The 20,080-nt window shown below is 38.9% G+C and overlaps 1 protein-coding gene across 1 annotated transcript in view; it reads left to right on the top strand.

Moving 5' to 3' along the window:
* Positions 1-13,333, top strand: part of tbkbp1 (TBK1 binding protein 1) — a 90,601-nt gene extending 77,268 nt beyond the window's left edge. Inside the window, exons 8-10 of the mRNA XM_079594780.1 lie at positions 6,373-6,488; positions 8,243-9,018; positions 10,932-13,333. Coding sequence (XP_079450906.1) covers positions 6,373-6,488; positions 8,243-9,018; positions 10,932-11,063 — 1,024 coding nt within the window. The 3' untranslated portion in view covers positions 11,064-13,333. The remainder of the gene's footprint in view (positions 1-6,372; positions 6,489-8,242; positions 9,019-10,931) is intronic.
* The last annotated feature ends 6,747 nt before the right edge of the window (positions 13,334-20,080 follow it).

The raw sequence follows: 20,080 nt of genomic DNA, 5'->3' as shown, positions 1-20,080 counted from the left end.
GTCTAGGCCAAAGGGTTATTGAGATATAAGCAAAATAGTGATTTTTTTTTGTTTTTTGCGCTATAGCGCCACCTATGGGCCAATCGGGCTCATAATTTGATAACCTCTCCTCGATTTTTGTACTACCTACTGGCAAAGTTTCAAGTCTCTAGCACTTACGGTTTGGGCTGCACGATGCGTTTTACGGCGGAAGAATAATAATAATAATAAAAATCGGTACAATTACAATAGGTTTTCAGCACTTCGTGCTTGAACACCTAAAAATCAGCACAATTACAATAGGTTTTCAGCACTTCGTGCTTGAACACCTAATAAAAATCAGTACAATTACAATAGGTTTTCAGCACTTCGTGCTTGAACACCTAAAAATCAGTACAATTACAATAGGTTTTCAGCACTTCGTGCTTGAACACCTAATTAAAGCTGCAAGCAGCATTTGTCGGTGTTCAAGCTTTTAAGGCCTTTAAGCATTTAAGACATTAAGTTTTATTTAGCAAGCATTTAATCACTGACATCATAGATGGAAAAGACTACGTTTTAGCATGATTTACCATGATATACCACATTTTAGTGTGATTTTTCATGATTTACCATGTTCCAGTATGATTTACCATGAATCTAGCATGATTTACTATAGTTTACCATGATATACCAAGTTCTAGTATGATTCACCATGATTTAGCCTGATCTAGCATGGTTTACAACAATTGAACACATTCTATTATGATTTAATGATTCTAGCATGATTTACCATAGTTTACCATGATTTATCTTAGTTTACCTTGATTTACCATGTTACAGGATGATTTACCATGATATACCACATTCTAGAATGATTTACCAGGATTCTAGCATGATTTACCCTATTTACTATGATTTACCATGTTTCTAGAGTTATTTACCACGATTTACCACGTTGCTAGCAATTATGTGAAGCATCAGAACAAATGAAATGATAAACTCTGACAAAATATGATTGTGTTATAATAGTAATTGTTATAGAAGGGATTTTTTAGTGTCTAAATATATGAATGCAAAAGCACATGTGAAAAGACTATTAATAATTAGTATGGCCAGCAGATGGCAGTAGAAGACCACTTATTGGCTCACTTTCATTTTGAACTACTTGGTTTCACCAGTAATCTGCATGCTTACAAACACAAACACACACACACAGTTTTCATGCTTCTTTATCATGTTATTTCACATGTTTTTAAGAAGATCTGAGCATTCATTGAAAAGATATAGGCTTTCGGGGACACTTGGTCAAGGCTACATATTGAAGCCATCCAAATGCAGGAGTTCAACTTTTTCTGATAATTATTGATCTAGAGAGTCCAGATAATTATTCTGCACTGGTTTTGAACATTATGATATGAACATTATTTGATCATAGATGGAAAACACCATTTACAGCCAATACAGGCAATTTACCATAGGAAATATATGGTTTTTAACTGTTTCTAACTGTTATAGCGCCATCTATTGTCCGATCTCCATATAATTTTGCATGCTTGTTAATGATGTTATTTCACATATGCCCACCAATTTTCGTGAAGTTCTGAGTTTTTTTTTAGGATTTATAGGCTTTTGAGTGTAATTTGCCACTCCCATTTTTTAAAATTACCCTGTTACAGCCACCCAAATGCAAAAGTTCAACTTTTTTTCGATAATTATTGATCTAGAGAGACCAGAGAATTGTCCTAGACTTGTTTGGTTCTGATTGGGCGAAAAACCAGGGACTAGTTCGCAAAAGTAGGTTTTTAACATATTCGTGAATATTTAATAAACGATTTGATTGACAGCAGTAGTTCTTGAGGCAAATATGTTCACCATGAGGAGATCTATCAAATGATATGCATATTGTGACGATATTTGTAACACCACGTGATTACAGAGCCTTAAAACTCGTTAGCGCCAACTAGTGTCCGATTTCTTTCAAAACTCTTACAGACCTCTAGGGCCATGAGTTGAACACGCCCACCGAGTTTCGTTCTGATTGGCCTCCGTTAACCTTGTCTAATAGGTGATTCAACTTCATTGGCCAATGGCGGCCATGTTTTTTGAGATACGCCAATATCCTTTTACACATACATGGGGCCTTGGGCCAAGACACTGCATACCAAATTTCAAGTCAATCGGACAAACGGTCAGGTGTTTATATGTTTTTTCTGTGTTATAGCGCCACCATGTGGCCAATCGGAGCGTTTTTTTATCGTGACCTCAGATTGACCTCCTACACATGTGTACCAAGTTTGGTGAAGCTATCTCGTTTACTTCTCGAGTTATAGGCATTTTAGTAAAATAGACTCCTCCCACAACGTTCATTTTGCGCCCCCTAGCGACCGTGAATCGATAATTCAAGTTTTTTTCAATAATTATTGATCTTCAGACTCCAGAGAACATTTCTGCACTGGTTTGGTTCCGATCGGGCAAAAAAACCTAGGGCTAGTTTGCAAAAGTAGGTTTTGAACAAAATCCAAAATGGCGGAAAAATTTGCATACCGGAAATGAAAAACCTCCGCGATATTTTCTTCGTCTTGAGCCAAGGATTCCAATGATATAAGACACTTGAGTCTAGGACAAAGGGTTATTGAGATATAAGCAAAATAGTGTGATTTTTTAGTTTTTTGCGCTATAGCGCCACCTATGGGCCAATTGGGCTCATAATTTGATAACCTCTCCTCGATTTTTGTACTACCTTGTGGCAAAGTTTCAAGTCTCTAGCACTTACGGTTTGGGCTGCACGATGCGTTTTACAGGAGAATAATAATAATAATAATAAAAATCGGTACAATTACAATAGGTTTTCAGCACTTCGTGCTTGAACACCTAATAAGAACGGGAACAGATACAATAGGTGCCCGCACCTTCAGTGCTTGGCCCCTAATAAGAACGGGAACAGATACAATAGGTGCCCGCACCTTCAGTGCTTGGCCCCTAATTAATAGCCTACATGTTATGTGTTTTCTCTTAAGCAATGTACTAATAAAATTTTAGATTTTAATGGGAACTTTATTGATCTAGTAGTCAGTAATAAAAGTATTGAAAATGGATACATTTAGCTAATATTAATGCATTGTCAGCTAAATTTACTTAGCTGCTACGGATTAAATAAAAACTGTCTTCAACTAACAGTTAAAATGGTCTTCAAGCATATGGTGCACTGTAAGGTGTAAGGTGATGCCACTTTATAAGCCAGAGAGTGTCACCTCATTGTATAGAAACTCTCAGTTAAACTGTTTTTTTAAGTGTGTGTGTTGAGCGTGCGTGCATAAGTGCATACATTGAGATGTTTGGTTAGATATCAGATAGCAAAACTTTACCCAAAGAAACTGATTCGAAGAGTTGAGATGGATGTTTTGCAACTATTTTTAATAATGCTCTTTTTCTGTCACTATTTGTTCCTGATTACATGGTATTTATGGTCTGCAGTGTGTGCTGTGCTGATTAAGTTATTTGGCTGCTTTATATTGAAGTTTTGCTCAAAAATAGAATGATAAATACATATAGCCAACATTTGTTAGCATAAAGATGAAGAATATTGTAGATACAAGTTTCAGAGCAAAGGTCAGACATCGCTCAAGCAGCCCACATACCCATCCCACCCACACTAGTTCATCATCATCAATATTCACATAAAAAAGCTCAGATATACACACACGTATACATCCTCCCACTCTGTTTTTTTTTTTTTTTTTACATTTTGTTCTTTTTGTACTTAATAGTACTGCAACTGCTCAACAAAAGTCAAGTCAAGTCACCTTTATTTATATAGTGCTTTTTACATACAGATTGTTTCAAAGCAGCTTTACAGAGATAACAGGAAAATAATGCAACAAAGTTTGTTTCCAGAAAAAAATTGCGTCCCAGTCCAGCTTACGTAAGCTCAGTGATGTTTCATCTTTGTTGTAAAAAAAATGTATTTAGTTCATTTATATACATAACCGCTCCTGAAAACCGTGATGTCATCGTTCAGCTCAGTTCAGTTCTCATAATGGTGTCAATGTAGGCAGATCAATAATATTGTTGAATATTAAATGAAATGTCCCCAACTAAGCAAGATAAAAGTGTGTGTGTGTGTGTGTCTGTGTGTGTGTGTGTCTGTGTGTGTGTGTGTGTGTGTGTGTGTGTGTGTGTGTGTGTGTGTGTGTGTGTGTGTGTGTGTGTGTGTGTGTGTGTGTGTGTGTGTGTGTGTGTGTGTGTGTGTGTGTGTGTGTGTGTGTGTGTGTGTGTGTGTGTGTGCGCGCGCGCGCGAGTATGTGTGGAGGTGAGAAAAGAAGTGTTGCACATCATCTAAATCTGCTGTAAATACCTCTTTGATAGATAGTGTCTATCAAATGAGGATGACACTTGGACAGTTGAGTTGTTGCTCAGGCGTCTGTAATGATGGAAGAGAAAGGAAACTAATTTCAGCTGAGTACCATGGATGCTTAGGAGCCCAGAGGGGCCAAATGATGGACACAATGAGCAGAACGGTAAGAATATCCAATGCTATGGCTAATTGGCTGGCAACAGGGGAAAACTTTGCAGATCACTGGTGGTTTCTTTTTATCTGTGGTCTATGAATACAAATTAAAGCTGATCCAGTACATTGCCTATACTGAGGTCAGTTTGTTCTTTGGTATTAAGTAGTCTCAATATAAACAGATACAAGGCATGATTATGCAACTATATGCTGCTGGATCTCTCTTACTCATATATCGTTGGGCCGCGTGTGTGTGTGTGTGTGTGTGTGTGTGTGTGTGTGTGTGTGTGTGTGTGTGTGTGTGTGTGTGTGTGTGTGTGTGTGTGTGTGTGTGTGTGTGTGTGTGTGTGTGTGTGTGTGTGTGTGTGTGTGTGTGTGTGTGTGTGTGTGTGTGTGTGTGTGTGTGTGTGTGTGTGTGTGTGTTTGGGTGGGGGCTGATAAAATGTTTAGTCCTCCACTAACTGAGAGAGAAAATCGACTAGATGTGACTTTGCACCAGACCGCTTTGGCAGCGGCTGACTCATTTGACTCATCTTATTAAAATGCAGTGAACTTCATTAGTATTGGCCCCTTCATGCATGTTTGACTCTCATCATGTTTTTCTCTTTTTCTTATTTAGTCATTATTATCATCATTTGCAATTAATTAAAATATGCATTATATTGACTTTACATAGACAAAGTGATTGACCTTTAAAGCTTTTTGAAATTGTTTTCAATTTTGCAGTGATTAGATTAGCTCTTTTATGTTTTTTTATCAGTAGAATGGTGCTGACTCGAAAAGTACAAGTTAATTTAACACTATGATGGTTACACATACTATATATATACTTCTCTGTGGTTCTCAAATTCATGCGAATGTAAGCAGGTTTTAAAAAAGTGAGTGGTCGCATGCGCCCTCTGAAGCGTAAAAACTGAAATGTCTCCTGATATATCTGACACCATCTCAAAAGTGATGAGTCTTTTTAGAATAAAGCAGCGAAGGTTTTTGTGAATTTGGTCAGCACAAAATCAGATAAAGTGCATCTGATGACAAAGTTTCTGTTTCCATGCATCAAAATTAGTTGACATGATTATCCCAAATGTATCACTCATCTGTGTCAGGCGTATTGTGTATTTTGAATAATTTATCTTTTGAGTAATCAAGATAATATCAATACAGTATTTGATCATTTTTGTGAAATGATTATCAATGAAAGGAAACCAACAAGTTTGCAAGTTAAGGTGTACAGTTGACCAGTCATTGCTGCAAAATAAACCACCTTCATTTATTTTTTCTTTACAATACTGTTTATATGAATGTTTATCATATAAAAAACAATTAGACATGACAAATTGATTATGAGGTAAAGTTATTTTATAATGCGTGAAGAATGAGACCGCAGAGTGCTACGACAGACTACCACAGTTGTATAGGAAATCAGTTGGCAATTTTTGTGATGACTGAGGCTTTTTAGAAATGTTGTTGCCATGGTGAGTGACGGCGGCAGAGTCATATGATTACAAACTACACTGTTTTCTTCTCTGGCCCAGTCATGCGTTATGTTCTTTCTGGTGGAGAAACACATATCACAGTTAAATAGTGTTACCAACTGTCATAAACATAATTGTCAACCATTGTTATGTGCTGAAGCATATCACCGTATTATTGCTTTTATATGTCATATGTGCTGAGGAAGTACTGCTGATATTTTTTGCGGTTTATATCCAGTGCAGTTCCATCTCAGCTGGTCTTAGCAAGATATTAATTGCACTTGGTATATAATGCTTTGTTTTGTAAATAAGTGCAATTTACAGTATGAGCTATTTATATAGCAAGAATATGGCAATGATGGTTACACTTGGTGGTTTTAATACTAAAAGTTTCTTTTCTCATTCACTCCTTTTCTCCTTTTCTCTATACAGAGTCAATCTGGCTTTGGCCTATACTGAGCTAACAGAGGAGTTGGGCAAGTTACAGGCTCTGACCTCGAAACAGACCGATATATTCCGGAAAGCCTCACAGGAGCCGGTTAGCCCAGGTATGAGGACAAGGCATCCATATTATACAGTACATTCATTCAGAGATGTATAGATTGTATAGAACTGTAATTATATTTTACACAGTCATGAACAACCGACTAACTACCGGTTTGGCTATCTCATGTACAGTAGAAAGAGGTCCATGACTGAATGAAATGAAACTGGCTTTGATTAGGTAGAAGATCCAAAAATTGGATAACGCCTGTTTACCCACAGCACTCAAAGTCCTTTGGGATGATTTAAAACATCAACTGCCAACCTGACCGGATGCTCAAACGTTTAGCCATGTAGTGTTAAGAAGACCTGATTTAGGTAATAATCATATTTTCATACTTTAATGAACCTCTTTTGCAATAAGACCAATTTGTCAACCTCGTCAAAACTCAGCACAGTGGGTGTGTAAACGTGTTTTTTGCATGCTTGTTTGCTCTCGCTTTATTCCACAAGGAATATTTTTGCTGACGTCTTGATCGCCTCTCAGGTTGAGAGTCTCTTCTTTGGAGTTTGAGAACATGAACAACTCCCCCCTTATCTTTTTAGCACCTTTGCACTCAACCACACAACCCATTTGATATAGGAAACCAGACCAAAAAGCAGAAGCGGATGGAAAAAAAACCTACTGATTCATAGATAGACAGACTGATTTTTCTAAATAGCTGATTGCAATCTCACGATTGCAAGAAGCTCAGCATATGCACGTTAGACTTATTATTGAGAGACAGATGCATCTTCTGTACAAGATCTTGTATGCCTGTTACTACTTAGAAACTTGTGTAAAAGTAACCTACCACATGTGCTGGGGGGTGAATGCACAGGAAAACAATATGAAAATATCTCAAAGAGGAAATGCGAGGGGAAAGAGGAAGTCATTACAGACGTCTATCTGTCCATTAGGGACTGTTTTCTTTACACTGCCTTTCAAGACATTCTTCCGGTTATAAAAGAAAGCATGCTGCTTTTAATTTAACCAGATATTCAAACTATTTATACATTAATTTTACCACATTATTTGAACAGAAACTTCATGTCATTTGCCCATGTTTTTGTTTGTTGTTACGGAAAGTGCATAATCACAATGTGACTTGCTCATTCTGACTATATTTATGCTGTGTATTTAAATCTGATTCATCTTATATGTATAGGATGTGTCTGAGTGAGTTAGTTTATTGTTCAAAAAACATTGTTAGTGAGTTGTTAATAGTTGCAGTGGCATATTTTCGTCAATGTTTTAATTGAAATTGCTTAAATATCGTGCACATTTTTTGTCTCGTCTTCGTTATTGTTGATATTGAAGATTAAACGGAAGTAATGACAGATCTTTCCTTTTGTATTGTGACATACGTCTGAGTGTAGTGGATTATCAAAGAAGAAAAAATGTAGGACGGTGACTTATATTTATCAGTTGTTTGATTGGGCGTCACACTCCATAATGAAGGTATAGATGAATCCCAACTTGCAGAGGTGAGTTTAAGCAAAATAAAGGATTCGAAACGTCACCAGAGAGAAGTATGTTGTTTGACCAGAAGGTCGAGTTCAAGATTACGAGGTCAAACATTTTTTTAAAGTAAAACATAATAGCATGGATTTAGAAAATAGTATGGTGACATTTAATTTCATGCTGACTTTTCGAAGTAATTTTGTTAACAAAATTAACACTGATCTCAAGCATTTATCCAACGTGGTTATGTTTAATGTCTTACTGCTTATATATTTAACCTATAGAGCTTTTTTCTCTTTTGTGTTCATCTTCTAGTTCAGCGCCACTCTCCTGTCCCTCACCAAAGGCATTCGCCCGTTCCGCAGCGGCATTCCCCCATCCAACAGCGTCACTCGCCCATCCAACAGCGCCACTCCCCTGTGCCCCAGCGGCGCTCCCCTATCCTGCAGCGTCTCTCTCCGGACATGCACCGTCGCTCACCTCTGCCTGAGCTCAGCGACGGACCCGCTTCCTATTCCTGCAGGCCCACTTCGCACCACCTGAGGGCCAGTTTCCAGGGAAGGCGCAGTTACTCTGAAGTAGCCGATCCGTCGGCTTATCAACGGCCTCCACGGTTTACTCTGGACCCGGTGTCCACCCTGCCGAAACCTCGACCTTATGTCGACAGCTACCACAAGCAGAAGCAGCAACAGCAGCAACAACAACAGCAACATGGAGGAAGCCAGCACATGTTAGTTCAAAGACAGGGCTCTCAGTCCGGCGATGGGGGATTGGGTGAATCTCCACGATTGTCCAGGGAGCTGTCCTTCCACCACTCGGATGTGTCCCACTTGCATTTCGACCCTCAGCACAGCCCAGCATCTCTGCATCCATCCCCACAGCCTCCGCAGTCCTCAGAGGATGAGGAGGAGTGGTCCTGCCCTCATCCCATCAGTCCACCGCGAACACTGGGGGTGTCGAGCCCCTCATCGAGCTCCAGAGGCCCCGCCTCTTGTTCCGCTTTTCCCATTCCTTCCCGTCCCAACACCCTAAGCTGCCACCCACCTGGATACCTGCATGCAGAGCACGCCCAGTCGTGGCCGTCCATCAACGTGAGTAGCAAATCAATGGGCAGAATAACCAACCCAGGGTCATTGGGAAAACGTGCCTGTGGCAACATTTCTGCAAAATGATATTACATTGCTTCTTGCTCATTTCGTGACGCATTGCAAGCGCAATTATGCAGGTGAGCTACCGAGTAAGTTTAATATGTCAAAAAAAAGCCAGGCACATGGAGCTGGTTGTGTGAAGCAAACATTAAAATGTATCAGTTTACAAACCATGCACTATGGTAAAAGCCTTTCGAGGTCATAACACATTATTGTGCAAAGTACAACGTGAAATTAATTGATATATTATTAATTGATAATCTGCCCTTGTAATCATAATCTGTGTGAAAATTACTGAAAGTTGTTGGTGTTTTACGGCCACTACTGTTTATTTGAGCTGGAAACTGTAGTAAATTGTATCTATAGGTACGTTTTTTTTAAGTTTAGGAGGTGAGGCACATTTTTCCAAGGAGCCTATGTTGAGAATAACATAAAGGTGAAATGTGAGATTTCTGCACCTTTTGCGAAACCAAACTGAATTACAAATATGTTTTCAGACTGGATTCCTTAAATTTGTACAGTATTCAGAATTCAGAATTAAAATAAATCCATTAATCCATTATTTTTTTACTTGAAAGGATTAGTTCACTCCAGAATTAAAATTTACTAATAATTTACTCACTCAATAATTTATGTCATCCAATATGTTCTTGTCTTTCTTTCTTCAGTCGAAAAGAAATTAAGGTTATTGAGGAAAACATACCAGGATTTTTCTCCTTTATATAGTGGACTTCACCGGGGTCCAACGGGTTGAAGGTCCAAATTGCAGTTTTAATGCAGCTTTGAAGGGCTCTACATGATCCCAGCCTAGGCATAAGGGTCTTACCTAGCGAAACGATCTGTTATATACTTTTATATTCTTTTTAAACACAAATGCTTGTCTTCCACTAGCTCTGCGATGCATGTCCACGACTTCATGCATTGCATAGTCATGTTGGAAAGGTCACACGTAGGCGGAAGTACCGACCCAGTGTTTACAAAGCAAATGTGCAAAGACTAAGTCAAACACCCTTTACAAAAAAAAAAGTAAAACAATGATGTCAGATGAGTTTGGAGGAGAAAATTAGCAAATTTCCGTACTTCCGCGGCTCCGCCTACATCACACTTGACCTTTCCTGACTACGTAATGCGTTAAGTCGAGCATTTGTGGTTGAAACGTATATAGTATATACTTTTTTTTTTTAAATGCCCAATCGTTACGCTAGATAAGACCCTTATTCCTCGGCTGGGATCGTGTAGAGCCTTTTGAAGCTGCAATTTGGGCCGTTAAATCCTTTAGTCCACGTTGAAGTCCACTATATGGAGAATAATCCTGGAATGTTTTCCTCAAAAACCTTAATTTATTTTCGACTGAAGAAAGAAAGACATGAACATCTTGGATGACGTGGGGGTGAGTAAATTATAAGAAAATTTTCATTCTGGAGTGAACTAATCCTTTCAATTAGTTTAACTAATTTAAATTAGTTTTCTACTTTATTACATACACTTTTAATTATCAAAAATTGATTCCCCAGAATGCCATTGTTTGTCAAATTTCTGTAATTCTGTAACTCCTTTTCCTGCAATTCTGATTCAACTTCCTGTGGGGTGCGGCCAATTAAATTTAAATGAGAACTTATGATGTTGCTCTGTCTGGCTGCTCTAATAAACACTGAAATGTCTTGAAAGTGGCACAGAGAAACAGTGTTGACCCATTTCAGGGAAATCAATCTTTAGTTTGTGCCAGTCAAGCTGGGAAAGATGCTGTTTATTCAATGTAACATTGAATAAAAGACACATTTCACCTTTATTGTATCCGTTTTAATGGTGGATTTTAAACATTATGGCTGTCAATTATATCACTGTGCCCTTTACAGCTGTGGATGGAGACCGAGGAGGAGGGTGACGTCAGGAGCTGCCCGTTGTGCCAGCTAATCTTCCCTGTTGGTTACCCTGATGATGCCTTGATCAAGCACATTGACTCGCACCTGGAGAACAGCAAGATCTGACACCCACAGCCACGCCATGACCTTCCATTGTTCCGCAGTTACATTCATTCTTCGCTCCCGGTATTTTTAGCTGGGTGCCTTCAGACAGAATGTAGGCGATGCACCTGTGGCCAGTCTCGCGATTTGTTAAGTGAACCGGAGATCAATGATAACCTACACAGCTCCGACATGTAGTGGATGGCTCATATCTCTATATATCTCGCTTCGTTTTAACACTAATTTCTTGAAATTCGTAACTTTCGATTTTGAACACTGTCAGCAATTACATACACCAAACCAAACTCGCTCTCCAAAAAAAAAACATATTGCATTATTAAGGCACTGATTTCAGATTTTAGCAGATTATTTACACTTCGATGTGGTCACAGAATGTACTTTGTGTGCCATATTTAGGTGAACTGAGAAGATATGATGGAGCTATACAGGATGAGTATGAGGGAATATTAGACACATGGCCAATGGTTGCATCATTTGAATTTCAGCACTTTATATAAGCACTTAATATCCAGTTTACCTTTACCAATATTACTAACACTAAGGCAAAAAAGTAAAACCTTATAGATATATTTTATTTTTTAATACTCCAGGGTTTCGCCCCTTATATATACATCTTAGTTTGGCAGGACTTCCCTTTAACAAAACTAGATTATTTGTAATTATCTGTAAATTTACAATCACATCTATTTTGTTTGTCTTCCAGGGTGTCCGGCTGTACAAAAAGGGAAGTTTTTTTCTTCCCTATAAGATATTCTTAAAAAATGTCCTCTCATAATATACATAATGATTGCAGCTCTGTACACACCGTTTTAGCCAACCATTGACAAAACACCAGTTACTGTTGTTTCTCAAGACAGAAATACTGTGATTTCTGTAGGATGGTTTTTGATCTTTTTGATGTAAATTATTTCAGAATAATTGCTTTGACAAAATAATATATTCTTCTGATCACATCACGGAGCGTGATCAGTTTTATCCGTTTTTTATGTATTGTAAATGTTTACCTGTATTTAAAGCCAATTATATGTATTAACCTGTAAATTCAGCTACAGTATATAATATAGATATGCATTTTGCAAGCTCTGATAAGAGCAAATGGATTGCTAAAAATTAAAATAAAACCATTGGAACTGCTCATTAAAGTTTTGTATTGTAATCCAAACGATAAAGCCACCCAGTTGAATTTGCTAACTATCTTACTTTTCCCTATTCCTCCAAATGTACCCTATACTTTAAAAGACTTCTTTATTGCTACTTTCCCTAATTCTGCAGACTTTGTGAAATCGAGGGCACTGGATATGCTACTAACCCAAATACAGAGGAACTAAAATGGGAAAGTGGCACAAAGAAGTCATCGCTGGTGCACACATGTGAAATTACAAAGCCAAATATAGCGAAGAGCAAAATGAGAAGCTGTATGCTGTCTGTAAAATAACTGGGTGGAGGAGGTTTCATCCAATTGGTCGTCTAATTTTATGTGGTAAAATTCTGGAAAATACCGTCCCAGATGTTGTAAATATGAATCGTCTATGATGTCACCATTAACTATTCCATGAAAGACTAACAAACCGGTGTGGATAAACTGAAATACCATCAATACAACCAAAGACACAGCCTGCTTGTTTTTTAATTTCTTTTCACATGATAACCACTTCAGCATATTACATTGAAATACGATGCAAAACTGGAACATGTGGAAAAACATTTTTTAATGGGTAGTGTGCATACGTGGACAGTCACAGCTAAAGTGTAAAGACAATCCATTTCTGCATAATCACACACAAGTTTCCTTGTCTTGCAACCTTGTCCGCGAACATCCAGTGTAGATGCAAAGTAAAACTTCGGCCACTATTCACAAAGATTCGCTCAGGAGTTATTTAAAGAGCTGTTGCTGTTTTCCTTGCTCCTCAAAACAGTGTTTTTTCATGCAAAGGCAAATTAGCCTGAATGCTTTTCTGGATGCTCAAAGTAAATGGTCTCTTTTTCGCCTTGTAGTTTGGTGTGTGACTTTTTTGTGATATTCTTAAATAACTCAGGGGATAAAACTTTGTGAATATGGCTCCTTGACCATACAGGACTAACCTCCACAGGGACAACGTGAGAACTCGCCAAACGTATTAAAGAGCTAAGAGAACAATAATGGGGTAGAGATATTTTGTCATAGCAACAAGGTTCTGTAAGAAAAGAGGGGGGAAAAGAACATTGAAAATTAATGCATATTGTGTCAAAAATTCTTCTGTAAATACTATAAAAATAAACTGGAACATGCACTGATTGGGTGTCGTTTTTTGTTTTTTTTTTGTTTTCAAATAGGATGACAACAGGTTTTTATATTTAATTTACAGTACATTATAATCATGTTTAAATTTAATCTACCCTCATAACAATATTGGGAATATCATAACCCATTAAAGTAATTCGTTTTCACAAATTAATGGAGACAATTTACACACAATTTAGTGGAAATGTTTAGTTGAAAAATGTGCTTATGCTTTTTTTTTTTTTTATAATGTTGATTGGTTGCATATTTTGTTTATGCAATGACATTAACACATATTTACATCTATATATACTGAACAAAATTATAAATACAACACTTGTTTTTGCCCCCAATTTTCATGAGCTGAACTCAGATCTAAGACTTTTTAAAAAAAAATACTTTTTCTATGTACACAGAAGGCCTATTTCTCTCAAATATTGTTCACAAATCTGTCTGAATCTGTGTTAGTGAGCACTTCTCCTTTGCCGAGATGATCCATCCACCTCACAGGTGTGGCATATCAAGATGCTGATTAGACAGCATGATTATTGCACAGGTGTGCCTTAGGCTGGCCACAATAAAAGGCCACTCTAAAATGTGCAGTTTTACTGTATTGGGGGGGTCTGAAAACCAGTCAGTATCTGGTGTGACCACCATTTGCCTCACGCAGTGCAACACATCTCCTTTGCATAGAGGCCTGTGGAGTGTTGGTCCACTCTTCTTCGATGGCTGTGCGAAGTTGCTGGATATTGGCAGGACCTGGAACGCGGTGTCGTAAACGCCGATCAAGAGCATCCCAAAGATGCTCAATGGGTGACATGTCCGGTGAGTATGCTGGCCATGCAAGAACTGGGATGTTTTCAGCTTCCAGGAATTGTGTCAGATCCTTGCAACGGTGGTATCATGGTATCATGGTATCTCTGTGCATTCAAAATGCCATTAATAAAATGCACCTGTGTTCGTTGTCCATAACATATGCCTGCCCATACCATAACCCCACCGCCACCATGGGCCACTCGATCGACAACGTTGACACTTTCGATGGTGGACAGGGGTCATCATAGGCACTCTGATTGGTCTGCAGCTACATTTTTGTGCGACTTGTGCTACAGTAGACCTTCTGTTGCCTCGGACCAGAGGGGATAGCCATCATTGCCCTTGTGCATCGATGAGCCTTGGACACCCAACACCCTGTCGCCGGTTGGGGTTTGTTCCTCCTCGGACCACTGTTGGTAAATTCTCAGCACTGCTGTCCGGAAGCAACCCACAAGCCTTGCCATTTTAGAGATACTCTGACCCAGTCACCTTGCTATTGGTCAACAATTTGGTCCTAGTGACGTAGCTCCACCCGCAATATTACGCATGCAAATGTGTCTGTTCAGCACTCCAAAAGTCTATGCATACTAGTTCCATAGGCTCAGAGGTGCGAATATGTTCATGGGGTGCAAGAGCATTTGGCTCTGGAGTTTTTCTGACAACACACCTCTGCATCTCAGTTCTTCACATAAAGCTTGATGTCTTTACTCATCCATGGCCAAAAAAACCTTTCAGCTGCAAGAGAGAGAGTTCTTGCACCACCCCGATGTCAAGCTGTGTCATGAACACCACGGAGAACATCATGCTTTAGGGAATGTACAACGTATTGAAAGAGTTTCCTTTACTCTGTAGAGGACATGATTACGAATCTTCAGCTTTTTCCAGTGCTTCGGGGTTTTGTCACAGAGCTAGGTTCCTTTGCTTTCTCACTCTTTGAAGGACGTTTATGTCTCAGAACATAGTTGATGACTCTACCGACTGCCGACTATGTCCTGCTCTTGATGATCTACAAGTCTGGAAAACGGGATTGCAACAGATGGATCTTCACCATGGGCAATCGACTAACTCCACCAGTTAGCACCCAGAAAAGCAGAAACTTCAGCAGCATCAATGGATCCAGGACATGAGTCATTCACGTCATCCTGCAGCTCGTTCTCAGTTTCACCGTCACTGGTAGCCTGCACTTTCTGACAGTTGTTAGTGACACGAAAGACATCTTGCACGGTTTCAGTAACATCACCCTTTACCTCATCCAAGAGAGAAACATATGATTATTTCAACAGACGATGGCTGACACAAGACTTGACAAAGGGTTCTCTGGTCAAGGCATCTGCAACAATGTCCGTCCTTCGGATGAGACATTAAACCATATGCAGCCATATCACCCTGTAGCCCAAGACTGGTTGCCCACTGAATCTAAGCAGGGCTGAGCCTGGTTAGTACTTGGATGGGAGACCTTCTGGGTAAACCAGGTTGCTGCTGGAAGAGGTGTTAGTGAGGCCAGCAGGGGACGCTCACCCTGTGGTCTGTGTGGGTCCTAACGCCCCAGTATAGTGATGGGGACACTATACTGACAAAGAGCACCGTCCTTCGGATGAGACGTTAAACCGAGGTCCTGACTCTCTGTGGTCACAAACAATCCTAGGATGTCTTTCGAAAGAGTAGGGGTGTAACCCCGGCATCCTGGCCCAATTTGCCTAGTGGCCTCTGTCCATCATGTCCTCCTAATCATCCTCATATATATAGTAATTGCCATTGGCTTCATCACTCTGTCTCCTCTCCACCAGTAAGCTGGTGTGTGGTACAATAGGGCTGCCGTCGCATCATCCAGGTGGATGCTGCACATTGGTGGTGGTTGAGGAGATTCCCCCCTTTCTATGTAAAGCGATTTGAGTGCAGAGAAAAGCGTTATATAAATGTAACAAGTTATTATAATTATTATTATGTTTTTCGTGCCTGGCACATACTTCAGGTCAAAGTCGTATTCAGCAAGCTTCGCCACCCATCGCTGTTCACGCGCATCCACTCTGGGTTTGGTTAGAATATAGATCAAAGGATTATTATCAGATGCAGTGAAATGTCTCCCTTTTAGACAGTGGCTAAATTAGTCACAAACGGCCCACTTTAAAGCCAGTAAATTCGAGTATATGTGCTGGGTAGTTCATCTGAGACTTGGGAGAGTGTTTTGCTGGCAAAAGCAACTGGACGTGCAATTTTCTCTCCAGGGAGCACCTGAGATAACACAGCTCCTATGCCATCACATGAAGCATCAACAGAGAGAATATAGGGATGACTGAAATCTGGGTGTGCTAGAGTCACACTGTGCAGTAGGTCTTGCTTTAGAGTTTCAAAAGCAGTTCGACACTCACTAGTCCAATCATCGAGTGAAGCTTCAATCTGAAAGGAGACTGAAAAGAGGTTTTGCCTTAGCAGAACAGTCTATAATGAAATGCTGATAATATAAAACCATATACATTTTGAGAAGGGGTTATGCCATTCGATCATCCATGAGGATGATTCCATGAGGTCGGCAGACTGGATGTCACTGATCACTTTCACCTTTTCTGGGTCGGTCTGGACACCATTCCCAGTGACAACGTGTCCCAAGAACCTGACAGATCTCCTGAGGAACATGCACTTCTTTGGCGCTAGCTTTAAGTTGTGCTTAGAGGCATAAGACAACCAGTTCCAGTCGGTCAAGAGCTACTTGCTCACTTGGAGCAAAAACTTTTAGATCACCCAAGTAGCAGAGAAGGTTTGTGAAATTTGTATCCCCGAAAATGTACATCATCATCCTCATAAAGGTTGCTGGACTTTTGGTCAAACCCTGAGGTAGACGATTATTCTCATGGAGTCCGAAAGGAGAGGAAAAAGCGGTGCACTTCTTATGCTCTTCAAACAAGGGAACATTGTAAAAGCAGAAGTAAAGTACATGGTCGAAAAGAAAACGTTGCCTCCCAAAGCTGCGAGTGCATCCGCTTGGTGTGGGAGTGGGTGAGCGTCCCTCACTGTCTTCGCATTCAGCCATCTAAAATCTGTACAAATACGAAGGTCACCATTCTTTTTCCACACTAAAACTAGCGGAGATGCATATTCAGTCCGAGACTTCCTTATAATGCCTATAACTTCCATCTCATTCAAAGCAGAGCATAGCTTATAGTGGCTGGGGGTTACACGTCAATAAGTGAGTCCACCAAGTGGATTTTCTGGGCAAAGTTGGTGGCTTCTCCACAATCCATTTTTCCACGTGAAAAGGTTGACTCATACTTCTCAATGAGATTCAGAAGTCTATCCTTTCACTCCTCTGGCACTTCACAATCATCCAGATCCAGATCCTGCAGTTCTAATTTATCCAGCATGTTTCTCCTTTCATCACTGGTCCGCACATGATTTACAGGACTTGCAGCACACGAACGTTACTCTTCAGGGACTCAGGTGTAGGCAACAGAACAGGTGTAGAATTTAACAACATTATTTAAACTCTGTTACACATGGACATTTGGATTTTTAGGGTATGTTTACAAGACAACAATGTACTAAAAATGGAAAAGTTTTTCCTTTGCATTTTTTGCTTAGAGATGACAACTTTGTCAAAACGTTTTTTGCTTAGAGATGACAACATTGTCAAAGCGGTCCCCGTTCACACGGATATATGGAAACGACTAATAACAATGTATTATGCTGCATGGCCAGTGGTTAGCAATGTCACTTGGTAAAGAAACACTACGCGCTTATAGACTGAAAATGTAAAACGCATCCGCATAACGCCACTGTTTTCTCAAATGCACATTTTTGTAGTTCACACAGAAACTTGCACTTTAAAGCCGTTGTCAACACACAAAAAATGTATAGGCCTTCAAAATGCCGCTATCGTATAAATTAATGGCCAAAGCGCACAAAATGTTTTCTTTTTTTGAAAACAGGATCCTTAGAAAGAAACTTTTTTTTTATTCCATTATGATGTTTATATTCATTGAATTCGTAGTGACAATAGAGATGGTTTTCTCAAAGTGCTTTTTAAAACTCTCATCTGTTTTCCTCTAATTCCCCCCACCCCACTTCCGACCCTTTGTGTCATTTCTGTGCCACATGCATACACTCTTTCAGTGAGAGATGCACTTCTCTCAAGTTCACAGGATGGCCCGCCCATCCGCTCAAAACCACATACTCTCCGTGATAGCTTAGTACTCTCTCTTTCTCTCTCTTCTTCCTCCTTTTCTCTTTCTCTGTTTCTCTCTCTTTGCTTTTCTTTTTTGACACACACACATCACATGTAGGCACCTCAAACATTTCAGCAGATATGGGTCCAACTTGGGTTTTAGGGGTATTAATTAAAACTAAAGCACAAAGGGAAATCAAAGCCAAGTTGATTTATGAATAATAATACATTTGAATTTATGAATTATAATTAATTTCGAACAATTTTGCTTTGGAGAAAGATTGTAAGATTCCCCTAAATAGTTTTTATAATTTTGTGACAGTATTTACCCTTGACTCTGTAGCAATATACAAATATTTATACATACTGTATATGAGAATCCACCCCCAAAACATATTTTTTTTTCTCCATTTGTCTAAAGTTCCTGAGAAAATACAATAGAACACGATAAGAGCTTGCCGTTTGCGGTTAACACAAATATATCTTCTGACGTGTTACTGACGTCATCTTCTCACGTTTGTTTAGGCCTTCCACAAAAGGAATAAAGCTCTCAAAAGTAAACAATTGGATTAATCCCAAAAATGTGTAAATCGGATTGTCTTACATGCATTACTATATCACCCTAAAAAAAATTGTGGAAATTGTTAAAAATTAACATATACTCTTGGTTATAGGAGAACCGGTTCTTGACTCGGTTAAAGAACCAAAAAGGTTATTTATGCCAAACAGGTTCTATATGGAGGCATAAATGAAACCGGTTCTATAATTATGTCTTAATTGCATAATACTTTCATGTTTAACGGTTATTTACACTTATTCTAGTGATAATGTACTGCATTTTTACAAACTGTTTTCATAACATTTAATTAAAATAAAATAAAAACACTAAAACTAAATTAATTAATTAATTACAACTAAATCAATAAAATGATCCATGGGTTCCCTAAAAAATGCTCTATGCATGCCTGAAAAAAAACTCATTAAGGCTCGAGATAGAACCTTTTCTTCTAAGAGTAAACATGGTCAAAACTAAAAAGTAGGCTACTGTATGTGGACTCCACACACACATAAAAAAAAAACATCCATATGTGCTTGTTGAACATTTAATTTCAAAACCGTGAGCAATAATGTGGAGTTGGTCCTACCTTTGCTTTTGCAGACTTTTTGCAAATCAGTTCTTCAGTTATGCTGGCACACTAAACATACCCCTTCTAGTAATGGGTGCTGTTGGTAAATGTTATATCTGAAGATGAAAATGTAAGTACTTCCTTGTATGAAACCCTTGAGGTTTAAGGATCAAATTGACTTGATTGGCTTGCTTGATAGTCTAACTCTTCCATCTCAGGACCTCAAAACGCTCTTCTTCTGGATATTTTAGGGTCCTTTTTGTATTCAAATGTTCATACTTACACAATACAGTAGGCTATCCCTTTTTAAATTTTTTAATAAATGACAAGAGCTATAAAATATGGTTCATGCTTTGTCTTTTGCTATGGGCTTTGGCCTGCCAACCCTGGTAAAATAAAGGTTTAGTATTTTGGTTTAGTATTTTAAGCATTTGTCATGCATTTTAAGTTAGCAACGTCCTATCACATCTCCCTCTTAATCTCGTTTGCCTTTGTATCCCTGTGTATCCCACATTTTCCACTAGATGGCCAGGAAGATCAGAAGATATAGCTCTTTCACAGCTCAACACACAGAACACAGAACAGTAATACATCACTCCAAAACTCCAAGGAATACATATTAGATAGATAGATAGATAGATAGATAGATAGATAGATA

The sequence above is a fragment of the Phoxinus phoxinus genome, assembly GCF_949152265.1.
Source record: "Phoxinus phoxinus genome assembly, chromosome: 21".
NCBI classification, from domain to species: Eukaryota; Metazoa; Chordata; class Actinopteri; order Cypriniformes; family Leuciscidae; genus Phoxinus; species Phoxinus phoxinus.
Note: the sequence above shows the minus strand (reverse complement) of the source record. Positions and strands in the feature narration are given on the sequence as shown.